General features: G+C 42.2%; 1 protein-coding gene across 10 annotated transcripts in view; it reads left to right on the top strand.

Annotated features, from left to right (window-relative positions):
• Positions 1–12,393, top strand: part of UNC13B (unc-13 homolog B) — a 207,969-nt gene that overhangs the window by 183,185 nt on the left and 12,391 nt on the right. For 9 of the 10 annotated variants that reach the window (XM_030969552.1, XM_030969542.1, XM_030969551.1 and 6 more), the window contains 3 exons: positions 419–571; positions 2,468–2,591; positions 9,089–9,145. In XM_030969552.1, coding sequence (XP_030825412.1) covers positions 419–571; positions 2,468–2,591; positions 9,089–9,145 — 334 coding nt within the window. The remainder of the gene's footprint in view (positions 1–418; positions 572–2,467; positions 2,592–9,088; positions 9,146–12,393) is intronic. The other variant, XM_030969548.1, reaches the window with a different exon arrangement.

Below are 12,393 nucleotides of genomic sequence, written 5' to 3'. Positions count from 1 at the left end.
GGGTCATAACTGGATTTCTGCTGATGGACTCCTGGGTGCTCAGAGCGGGGCATGCATTGTGTCATTGCTCCATGTGATATTCCAGTCTCTGTGGTGAAGAAAGCAAAGGGTACAGCAGGGTGCTTTGAACTAGGGATAACAGTGTTTCTTGAGGTCAGGAAAGGATCATTTTTTGCTGCAAGATGAATGAACGAACTCCTCTCAAATATGCTTGTGTCTCCTGTTTAGAGGTGGTCAGCCGTGTATGTGGGTGGTGGGCATAAGGAACTGGAGAGCATGCCCCTTGGTAACAAATACAGTAAGGAAAAGAGCAGCAAGTCTTGTGAAAGAAAAGTGTGAGACTGAGTGAACTTGAAATTTTTTACCTTGTATTTCTGCTACTAATAGTATTGTTTTTGCCTCTCTCCTATCTGTGCAGCTTTCAGACACGGATTGATGAATGTGTCAAGCAAATGTCTGATATCCTCTGTCAAGTGAAAGGGACAGCAAATTCTGCGGCTAATGCCAGAAACACAGTTGCACAAGATGCAGATAATGTCCTGAGGCCACTGATGGACTTCCTGGATGGAAAGTAAGGGAGCGTTCAAATATATGCTACACAAAAGTTCATTGGATTGGAACAAGAATGAGACAGAGGGGAAAATAGCTCCATGTTCTTGGATTGTCCCTGAGATTACTGGTCTCCAAATTTTCAAGAAGAATCAATAGCTTTTCTTCCCATATCTGCTTCTCACAAGCCATGGATGGGCTCTTCAGCCTTCATTCAATCCAGTGATGACCCACAGCACACTCCAGTTCTTCTTTCTACCTCTGGCAATTATAGCAATCACCAAAACACACTGCTGATCAAGTAGTGAAAAAGACTGAAATTCTAAATTTTCTAGCTGTGGGCTTTTTCCTATAGAGATTATATTGTAGCCAATTAGCAAGCATATTGCAAACAGTGCTTATGTACTTGATACATATTCTACTCAGTATCACAGTCCTGTCAGACGTGTGCTCTAGTCGTACCTGCTGCTGTACTGACTAGCAAATAAGCTTCTGAACGATGGGACGTGAACATGGTTGATCCATTGCTTTAATTAACTGTTGCATTAGTACCATGCAGCATGATTCAGCTGGACAAGGACAGTTAAACGTTCAAGCCGAGTCTTGAACTGCAAAGGGAAACAGTTTTTAATCTTTGTACAAGTTAAACTTAATGCTGGTGCACATCAGTTCTTCATTTAGTAAGGAATGACCATCAATTTTCATAATAAATGCTGCAAGAGATATGAAGCCTTACAAGTTTAAAACATAGGGGGTTTGGTTGCTCTTAGTGTTGATTATCCCATCTTTTTTTTGGGTCACTGTGTTCTGAGTGACTCTCTGCAGCAGTCATTACATCTAGGAGCCTTCTCATTTGATCATTTTCCATGCATGAATCCTGAAAATCCATATTCCTTTGTACCATTGGGAACAGTGGTTTGCTACAGGCTTGCCATCCAGCTGTGGAGCAAGTGACTTTGATTATGATAATCCACGCTTGGATTATTTTCTTCCCTCCTTTACAGAAGGAGAGTATCTTTTTAGTGCCTCCTGCATCCCACCCATATCAGTCCTGTCCCTGTTTGTTTTGTTCATTTACTGTCTAACCAGCTCTGGGAAGAAGAGAAGTTGGGAGAAGATATTACACAATGGAGAGGAGTCAGCTGTCTTAGTGGTACTGGCCACAGAGTTCCTGTTCACAGTGTGATCAGTTAATGCTGAAGTTCAACAAATGTTTCAAAGAAGATTCTAGCACTTTTGGCCTGTTTTATAGCCTGCACAATAATAAAGGAAGAAAACCTAAGGAAATAAAGCTCCTTGTATTAAAGCAGTTAAACACATGGCAGGTAGAATGCAGTCATGACAAAATATGGAGTTGTCCAAGAAATATTTTGGGGTGGTTTTACAGGTGAAAGATTTAGCAAACTTCAGCAGCTTCCAGAAACTATGCAGGAATTTCTGCACAATATTCTGGGAAATGTTTAGGTATTCATCAAAAATCATTATAGTAACCCCTTGAAGCTTAAAACCTATTATTATATATTTATAATTTTTTCTGTATACTCTATAAACCAAATATGTCTTCTTAAAGGGATCGTGTTCAATGATACCTGCTCTTATTTGGATCATATGTATTATTCCAATTATTATTACATGTATTATTCCACCTATCACCAAGTGACACCTTCTGTAATCCCCAGGTCACTAAACAGAAATTATTGAGATCAGAAATGTCAATCATCCATTTTGTGTTTTCAGTGCTAGAGCTCCAACAGTGAGCACACATTCTATGCTTTAGGAAAGGGAAGATTTTTTTACCCTTAAAGCAATTGTTACGAGACACTGTTTTGGGTAGGGCACTGAATCTTCCATATGCAGCTCCTTTTTCATTGGGTATTGTGCTCTTTGAACTTACTCACTTCTTGCTCTGTCCCTGCAGCCTGACACTGTTTGCAACTGTGTGTGAAAAGACAGTGTTGAAACGGGTGCTGAAAGAGCTCTGGAGGGTGGTAATGAACACCATGGAGAAGCTGATTGTGCTGCCTCCTCTTACAGACCATACGGTAAAGCTTTTTATCCTTCCTGACTCATACCAGAAAGTGTTGCCATTGCCTGTGTAACTCATCCCCCTGACCTGGTGAGTCATCCATCCAGGTAAATTTGTCTGCGTGTAGCCTGCCTGAGGATGGAAAAACATGTCTGTAAGTTGGTAAAGAAAGGAAGCATCTCTATTTATGGTAGGGTTTCAAGATACAGAGCATGCTCTAGAAAAAAAACACAATTCAAAATCCATGATCCAAAAGGAGTTTCTGTCCAGTGTATCAGTTTGCACTGATTAGTGTTTTGCAATCCTCTAAGGAGAGATGTCTTTGTATGTGGGAATTATGGAACAGTTAGGCTTCATGGCCTTAGGTCATGACCTGCAGCCACTTTTGCCTATCATCTATTAGCCAGAGTGTCTCTCTATATAGATGTGGTTGATTTGAGCTTGATTTTTTTACCCCATTTTACCCCCGCAGAAGGTTTTAACACCAGCATTGGCTGGCAGGATTTCTCTGTGATGCTGGGGAGCTGGAAGTGAGTCCAGATAGTTTTTCTTCAAAGGCAGTCTTTTGTATAATTGTTCAGCTGTGTGGACATGCTGGATGAATGTGTGTTGTGAATGTAGTGATGCTTTTAACAATGGAAGATTAACTCTTCCCCAGTTCTGAGAAACCAGAGAAACTGATTAAATGTCAGTCATGCATGCCTAGCTGCTCTGGGGGATGACACTCAGTTGGAGGCAGTGTGAAGTTTGGGATGTAACCTCATTATTTACAGATGATCCAGAACTTCTTTTCATCTGGCTGTTAGAGTGAACTTGCAGTCTGTAGTTCAGTTGTGCAGCCTTACTTTTCTCCCAGTGATGGGTAGAACAATAATGGTTTTCACTATTCAGCAGTTCCCTCACATATCTGCACTGGGATTCTTGGGTTGCAGTGCCCAGTGCAAACCTGCCTCTTGCTATAGGTGTCTCTTGCTCTGAGAGGGAAAGCCCTTGTCTCTGGCCTTGATGATGATGATTTTAAATAAAATTGTTGGGATGAAGTGCACTGTTATGCACTACAACCATGAAATTAGCATGAGGTGTAATTTGCTAAAGACTGCTTTCTTTGAGCTCGGATTTGGAGTAATCATTTCTGCTTGCCTTTATGATTTGTAAAGAAGAAAAAGAAAATAAATTTAGGAAGGTGAAATTTCTTTGTCTTGGTTGAATTGCTTTTAAAAAGGAGTCTTTGGGGGCAGGTGCTAAAATCATCATGTAGAAACAGCATTAACATGACCCATTTGGAATGGAATCCCTGAGATCAAGGGCCTCAGAGAGAACTAGGGAGGAGCTGTTTGAGCTTTATGCTTGCTAGTTTTGGATTTCAAAGGCAGAGTACGAGAGTGATTCAGTACTTGTATCATGAAGGAGGCAATAACTCTGATCAGCCAATTCTTCCAACCTGCAGGATATTGCTATAAGCCACTTAAAGTTTTTTTCATAGATTCTTGGTGCCATCATTTCAGTTTCAAATGGAGAAGCAAATTGAAGCATATACTTTCTTGTCTGAGATAACACAAAATGCTCATAGCTGGATTTCTTGGTGTCTAATTAGGTGTATGGTAGCAAGGAGGCTGAACTAGTCTAAACTGGAAATGAGTTGCTCTTCCAGAAGGACAGTTACGAACAATGCAACGATTAAAATGGCCTTGTCTGCAGTCCTTGAGCAGGGAACTGGTGATGAGGCTGGATGAGCTGCAAGGACAAAGAGCTGCTTCCACTGTTCTCTGGGGCATAGCCATTAATTCTGTCACCACCAGATTTTCATCATTCAGTGAAGGCTAGCTGGGCAAGGCAAGGCAAAATTTGGGACTGCCAGCATGGGCAGAAGCAGTACTTTCTTTTTGCTGTTCTACTTCTGTGCCAAGCCGCTCTTAGCTAATTTGGCTTGCCTTTTTTTTTTCTTTTTCTTTTTTTTTTCCCTTTTTTATTTTTTCCTTTTGCAAGCACATCAGACACAAATAGCCTCAGGCACTGTAACACACTTTCCTCCCAGCCCTTAGCAACAGAATGCCCTAGTGGAGCCTCTCTGTGTTTGAAAGACCACTGACGGGGATTTCCATCCTAAAACTCATGTGCAGCCCTTAAGAAGTAGCAGATATTCATGGTAGAAAAGAATCTCTTTTATGGAATATTTTATCTTCTTTCTGCAAAACTACTGGAGGTGCAGAAGTCTTTTTGATGGAGGTCATGGAAACCTTCTGCTCAGGTAGAAGGGTTCCCGTCACCCTGCAGTTTGCCTTGCCTGTCACTTGTGTGACCCTGCCACTGCACAGTGCTTAAATACCTCTCTCCAGACTTAACAATTCCAGTTAAATTTGCTTCTGGAAGATTCTTTGGTGTGGGGCTCAGGTGAGAAAGTGTTAGCACTGTGAGGGATCCAGTGGGGACAGGGCAGTTTTACAGCTTCCGGCTCTGACTGTGCTCTGATCTGCGGCTTCTTCATGACTTTCAGTTGGGTGACTTCTCTGAGCATTCTCTGCCTGTGGCTTGTGAGATTAGCAGCAATATGATCCCGGTAACTCACCAAGTAATTCACACCTCACTAATTTTAAGATCCAGCATGTAATTAAACACCTTCTGTCTTGGTTGAGTGGATATACACTCTGGGAATCTGTATTTTGGGGTTCAGTGCGCAACGCTCAGTGATATTAACAGAATAGTTATACATTTCTTTCTCAACTGCTTACGATGAAACTGTACCATGCCATCAGTGACTAGTCAGGTGAGAGAAGTGCTTAGTTTACACCCAGGTGATTCCTCTGGAGGCTCTCCTTTATTTATTTCACACAGCACCCTGCAGCCATTCACGTGAGGCTCTGTTTGTGCTTGCTCCTGCTGTACTTTTTTCTACTTGTCAGACTTCTCGTCACTAAATGAGAACATCTTCCAGGATAAGAACTAAATTTTCTTTAAGCTGAGGACAGAATTTGCATTTGACTTCCAGACTGCCTATTTTTCAGGCTCATCTGCCTGAGCTGCTCCAGAGCTCTGTGGTGGAGGAGAGTGTGACTTTAAGAGGTTTTCTGAAACCTTTCTGAACTTCTGTTATTTTAAATGAGTCCTCTCCCTTGTGCTAGCTTGGAGCAGAAAAGTTGAAGGCTGCCTCTGTGAGGAGAAAAAGCTGTCTTAGCCTTGAATAAAATTATGGTCTGTGAACTGCATATGTGCCTAGTTCTCTGTACTGACAGGGAATTATTTTCCTCTTTTCATCCCCACTTTTAAGCTTATTTTGTCAATTTTTGTGGTTTAATACACCACAACAACTAAAAAATAGTTTTATCTTAATGTGTGCTAACAGACATTGCCAGATGCAATAGAGTTTTTTAAATGAACTTAAATGCTGTTAAATTATCAGATCTCATTGTTATTGAACATAGGAATTACAAAAATATGGGAAGTAAATGTACAATATGAGATAAAACTTCCTTTCAGTGTTGTTTCAGAAAAATAAGCATCACATATAATACGATTTCCAAAAAAGGACTGGAATCCAAAAAACTTGTGGTAGGCTTTTGTGTCCTAACTTTGTCAGCTGAGCAGTAGGACAGTTAAGCTTTGAGGGTTTGAGTCACTTGGAGTGTAAATCAGTGCCATTCTATTGGCTTCCAACAATTAGACTTGAGTCAGCTGATGATCATTCTCTGCATGCTTTCACTGAAGGGAGAAAAAAGCATCAGACCCTTAACACAGAATTTAAAATCTCTGTGTTGTGGACTGTAGGTGTGTTTATTGTTTCTGAAGAGTTCAGGAAAGTACAGCTAACATCATGGAAGAGCGAGGAAAACCAGCCCATTCCCTTTCCAGCTATGTTTGCTGCAGAGCTAGGCATGATTCATGATAAGGATTTAATTTGTCCTCATATTCTATCCTTGACATTTTAATCAATTCCATTGTGGGCAGCTTTTCTCAAAGCTACCTGATAATTTAAGTTCAGTTGTTCTCACTCTCTGGCACAACTGGAATAAATGCTGTCTGTAGAGCTTTGTGGTATGTTTTCCGTCATAAATAACTTCTCTGAGGAGTATGGCATCTTGTTTACAAGAATGCCATTTGGCAGAGGAAGGAGTTGTCCAGATTTTCATTAGATGTTGCCAGCCCTGATGACAAACTCAGTGTAACAGCAAAATAATTTCTCCTTGCAGATGCATTGACAGAGATTGCCACTGATTGACAAGGATTTTCTTGGTGTGCAAGAGCTGGGAGTTATCTGAGGAGCTTTGTTCCACAAAGCGTGTCCAGTCACTGGCTATTGCTCAGTGTTACTGACCTGCCCTCCTTAGAAGCTTGAGGCAGGAAGACTACGTGCCTGAGCTGGTTAATGTTGTTGCTCAAATGTATATTAAAAAAAGTGTCCAGTGAATGCTGAAAATATTGAATTAAGAAAGGTTGATGTTACTGTGTTTTGAGACTACTCCCTTTTTCAAAATTCCAGATACAAAAATGTTTTCGTTTTTGTTTCCTGCATGGTCAATGGACTCAAAACCCTTAAATTTTAAGACCCTATAAGTCAACATTTTCATGGCAAATCGTACAGAGCAGCAGGGGCATCTGTTGGGTAGAAGAGGCTGGTGAAACCCTGTATTCAGGTCGGTTATTTGGCATGGCCCACCATGAAATATCTCTGTTGCTGCTGGTGTGCAGTCATGTTCAACCTTCCTTGCTGGAAAAACATGGAAATTTGTGCTCTTTCAGATTAGAGAGCTGTTCTCTTCAACATTACCGATTGGATACTGACAGAAGACAAGCTGCTCTTCTCATTTCAGGAGCTTTCCTTTGTAGATTCATTGTGCTTGCCTGCACTTTCCCCTCCACCCCTGCCAGAAGTTGTGAACTTAATCATTTATCAAGAGCTTCTGTTTAGCTAGAAAATCAATAATGTTCATTCTGTGTCAGTTTGTATTCAACAAACATAAAAGGCTGAGGAACAGTGAGGGTTAGCTGGTGGTTACAAGTAGAGCAAATCAAGAGGTGATCTCTGGTTTCAGGTCACAGAGTCTTTCAGCTTGAAGAAATTTCCAAAGCTGGAAAAACTAAAGAAGAAGCCTTTCCTCACCTTAAAAATTCAGTTATGGGCTGCTCTTGTGATTAGCAGAGGGTGTCCAGTTGCCCTAGAGCAAGTCTCGAGTTTTCCAGTGTTACATCTATAAGCTGCCTGTTTTTCTTCTGGTATCCGAGGCAACAGGTATCTAGACTTTTTGCTGAGAGCAAACTTTTAGAGGGGCTGATGTTCATTTTAATCCTTTTTTAAAAAATTATTTCAGCAGTGATCTTTGGAGTAGTAGCCAGTTCCCAAGGTCTTCTCTGCAAATCCCTGTGTGAGATAGTTCTTGTTCCACAGAGTACTGACCTAAAGAGCAATGAGCAAATACCCAGGAAGGCAGCAAAGGAAAGCTGAATGATGTTGGCAGGGGCAAAGAGCAATATACTATAATAATTCTGGGTTTGCATCTTGCTTCATTACAGTTTGAGGTATTTTGGGGTGGGGTGTGGTCAAGGCTGTTGTTAAGGTTAAGTGGGAGTGTTGAAGACTGTTAAGATAAGAAAGGATAGTAGTGGAGAGGGAAGGAGAATTTAATTTACTGAAGACCTTTTGTTTGTGAAACCAACAGTCCTTATACAACATGCACCATCCCAGGTTAGATGGGGCTCTGAGCAACCTGACCTAGCTGAAACACATTTAATGTGTTAAAATTTATTTTCCAAATGCCTAAATAACCAGTTGGTACATAGGTATCATATAGCTTTTAAACCAGGAGAGGGTAGATTTAGGCTAGGTAAAAGGAAGAGATTTTTTTACAGTGAGACTGGTGAAGTGCCTTGAAGCAAGATTTCCTTTCACTGGGGTTCATCTTCTCATATGTTTCTTCTTTGGTTATACAGCTTTAGTAAGGCACAGTGAGGGAAGAAGAGCCATTGGCCAAGCTCTAGAACATTTGAAGGTGATGCTGTAGTATTCACAAGACTTTCTCAATCTCTCACCCCTGAACAGCTGAGGTCCAGTTTTGTTTATGATCTGATCTGTGCTTACCCCCACCATGATGACTGGGCCCTACCTCTATGGACAGATTCTCATCATCTTGGGGTTGTGTGATCTTTTGCTGTGGCCAGTTTTTGCAGTCTTTGTGTGTATTTAGATGTGAAATCTAGAGGAGTGTTTGGAGATGGCCTTCACTCCAACCCTGTGCAGTTCATTTGAAGGTTCATCCTGTATAAATGAGTGGTTGCTGTAAGCAAGAGTGATCTGGTTAGCAAGACATTGTGCTCTGAAATAGCTTTTGTGGTATCCACAGAAATGCCAGGGTTTGTGCTAGGTAATAAACTGGCAAGGAGAGTCCGGTTGTTGTGCCTGGCCTTGGGGTGGTTATGTGAAGTGGCTGTGAACTGACTTGACTTGCTCAAAGGAAAATATGTGAAGCTTGTTTATAACCTTATTTTCCCCCCTCCTTTCTTTTCTAACTTCTGCAACCGTAGGGCACACAGTTGATTTTCAGTGCTGCTAAGGAACTGGGACACTTGTCAAAGTTGAAGGTATTGTCCTGCATGGCTTGTGTTAATGTCCCTGTGTGTAAGCATGGAAGTGTGGTAGTACATAGCATGCCCTGTGCTTCCAGTGGTTCGTCGCTGAATGCAGTTATAGAGAAATGCCTTTAAATGCATTAAATGTGCTTTTAAATGCATTCTGCTAACATTAGCATAGTGCTTAACATTAAATCTTACTGTGTGTTTAATCATCAAAGTAGTTTTTCTCTTCTGTATACATGGTGCTAAGTCTGGTACATTGATTTAAAGTGAAAAGAAGGAAATTTCTGAATATCTGGCCAGCTCCTCCGTATCCCCATTTATAAAAGGGAGTCCCTAATGCTTGGAAAGACACTTGCGTTAGCTGTGGGTGAATTACATGGACTGTTAAAAAAATAACTGTTGCTTATGGAAGAGAGCCTGTGTCTGTAAATTCCTTCTGCGTGGGCTCCCTTCACAGGCAAGCTGGCATTTAGCATGAAGGGTCTGTTGATGTGTTTTGACAGTGCATGACGTGACAGTGCATGACATGAGCATTATGAAGTGCACGCCACCTCATCATAAGCGAATCAAGCACTAATTCAGTGATCACGACAGGAATGGTATGAAAATAGTGATGCCTCACAGCACTCAGATTGCTCTCTGCTGTGGTTGCACTGGTGCTACAAGACTGGTATTGTGCAAGAGGAGGAGGTCTAAATCTTAAGTGTCACAGTGCACAGGCTGCTGCGAGGGAGATGGAGCTGAACCTGAACTCTGTGTCAGAGCATGACCAAGGAAATCTTCCCAGTGCAAAGGATATTCTCCTAAGTGATTATTGCAGTTTCAAAAGGCATTTGTCCCTTCCTGTAGTTTTCTGGTTTTGTCTTGCACACTAATACAGCTGTCTTCATACACCTGTGTCCCCTGCCCAGCAGATACATTTTCCATACACGTTTATGTGGCCAGTACACTGCTCATTTAAGGCAGTGCTTATTAGCAGTCCTAGCAAGTGATCAGGACATGCAGGTATGTCATTAGATGTGCACCTGTTCTCCAGCTACATTTTGAGGCTGGTACATAGCAGTTAATAGTCACCTAGCATAAGCCTCCAAGTGTGTCTCCCCAGGGAATAGGTGTTACTTGTGCTGAGTGATGGCCTTATGCACTCCCACAGTCAGGCTGTCATCCCTGGTGACATGGTGTCTCATGAGGATTGCGTTTCCTTCCCTGATTCCTGCACTTGCAATGATGTCTGTTGCTTCCATGGGAAAAATGGGGAGAAAGGAGCTTTGTAGCCAGCCTGAGAGAGTGGCAGCTGAACTACAGCATCCAAATGTGACTCCTGTTTCCTGAGTTTCCCCTTTCTTTTGCAAAAGCATCAGCAGGGACTCATCATGTCTCCACATGATGAAAAGGAAGCCATCCCTGCCTTTCACATGTACTACCGGTGTCTGAAGGCAGAGCTCTGAATTTGCTGTTTCTTCTCCCAGGTCGCAAGGACAGTCTGTGAATTCCTGTGGTTTGCTTGCATTCTTGGGCGTGGCCACTGAAATTCACTGTTATCTTTTACTTGTTCCACATTTTCTCATTACTGGAATTTCGAAGAGTGTACAGGGCACCTTTTGCCAGGAATGGGTAGGAAGCTTTGCTGATTTCCATCTGCACTGGCTGGGTGAAGGCTGTCCCCCAGCAGCGGCTTGTCTTCAGTTACTGTAAAGCTTAACTTTGGTGACTCTGGGCTGCATTTTTAGAAATGCACGTAATCATGCAAATCAGGCAAGCCCTGATGTGTGTTCAAACCTTTATTTGCATATCTGCATATAGAACTGCAGCAGTATAGGTACACAGGATTTTATATGTGGCAAGACAGTTGTGCTCCAGTGTGAAAGCACCTGAATTTTGGAGACCATAAGGGAAATGACATTGTGTCCAAAAATTTCCAGTAGAATAGGAGTGTTAGAAGAGTAAAAATTGTTGGAGTCTGTGTAAGAATTGTGGATATTCTATTTTTTGTCCTTTTGTTTTTGCAGGCACATACAAGCTAACAGGGAAGGCATGGTTCTTCAGACCCCCCCCTCCTCTGCATTTTCAGTTCCACTAAAAGCCTGGGAAAATTATGGGATGGATTATAAGCCTTATTGGTCTTAAATAGGACAGGGAGAACAGAGCCCTAGTGAATCAGATAACTCAGCTGAAAACTGAGGCTGACAGACCTGACAAGCACAGGCTCTCGTCCTGATGACAAATCAATTTCACAGTGTATTTTAAAATGCTCAGAAAGCCAATCATAAACCTGACTCCTTGGTGCCACATATCTGCCTCCCACTTATTATCAAACTCTTTCTGCTCAGTTTACTTAATAGCCAGCAACTGGAGCAGGGAGCAGCTACCTCCTCTCCCTTGTGCTGTCCCCAGGGTAAACAGCCAGGCTCTGACCACAGAGTTTCTTCTGAAAATACCTGTGGAGAGTACAAGGATGAGGCTGAGAGATCACGAAAAGTTGTTGGGTTGTTTGGGGTTGTTTTGTTTGTTTTTTTACTTCTTCTGCTTGAACTTGCATAATTATTTGATGTAAATATTTGTTTCTTGCTTCTGGCTGGCAATCTGGGAAGTGCAAGGTAGCACTGTGCACAGTTCTTTATAGGAACAGTGTGGGATTTGCAGAGGGCAGGTATGCACAGGAATGACAGTCGTGGGCTCCTCTCTGAGTAGGTGCTAGTATTACCAGTCCAGTCTCTGGATTATTTTTACATAATGTGTTGAAGGAAATGACACTGGAAAACTCAGAGAAAGCAGTGATGTGTTGCTGTGCATTGACAGCATGGGCACGGGCAGAGTGGCCTCTCCGTGGGGCTGAATGAGCTCTGTAGGTGTTTGAGAGAAAAGTGCTGACCACCTGCTTTCTGTGGCAGTTGGGACAATCTGGCAGGCAGGCCTAGGAAGTCATTTTAGCGGATGTGAAAGTAGCTCTGCCTTGGGAACACAGCTACCCTGACTAAACTGGCCTTTCCCATGAATGTGGCCTTGGGCTCTGTCTGATTTTGTGCTTAATCTGACTGTGAGACAGAGAAAAGAACACTTTACCCTCTGTGCACTAAAGTCTCTGTGTACTGAAGTGTGAAGCCACATCATCTTCAATTGAATTACCCCCAGCTCAGGAAGAAAAAGGAGGAGAGTTATTGCTCCCCTCAGGACAGCATATCACAGCAGAAGGCACACTGCAGCTCACCAAGTACTGTGCCCCTGTACACAGTCCCCAGACCAGGGACATCCTG

This window comes from Camarhynchus parvulus, chromosome Z (assembly GCF_901933205.1).
Source record: "Camarhynchus parvulus chromosome Z, STF_HiC, whole genome shotgun sequence".
Lineage (NCBI taxonomy): Eukaryota > Metazoa > Chordata > Aves > Passeriformes > Thraupidae > Camarhynchus > Camarhynchus parvulus.
The sequence above is the reverse complement of the archived record's forward strand: the minus strand, read 5'-3'. Positions and strand labels throughout refer to the sequence as shown.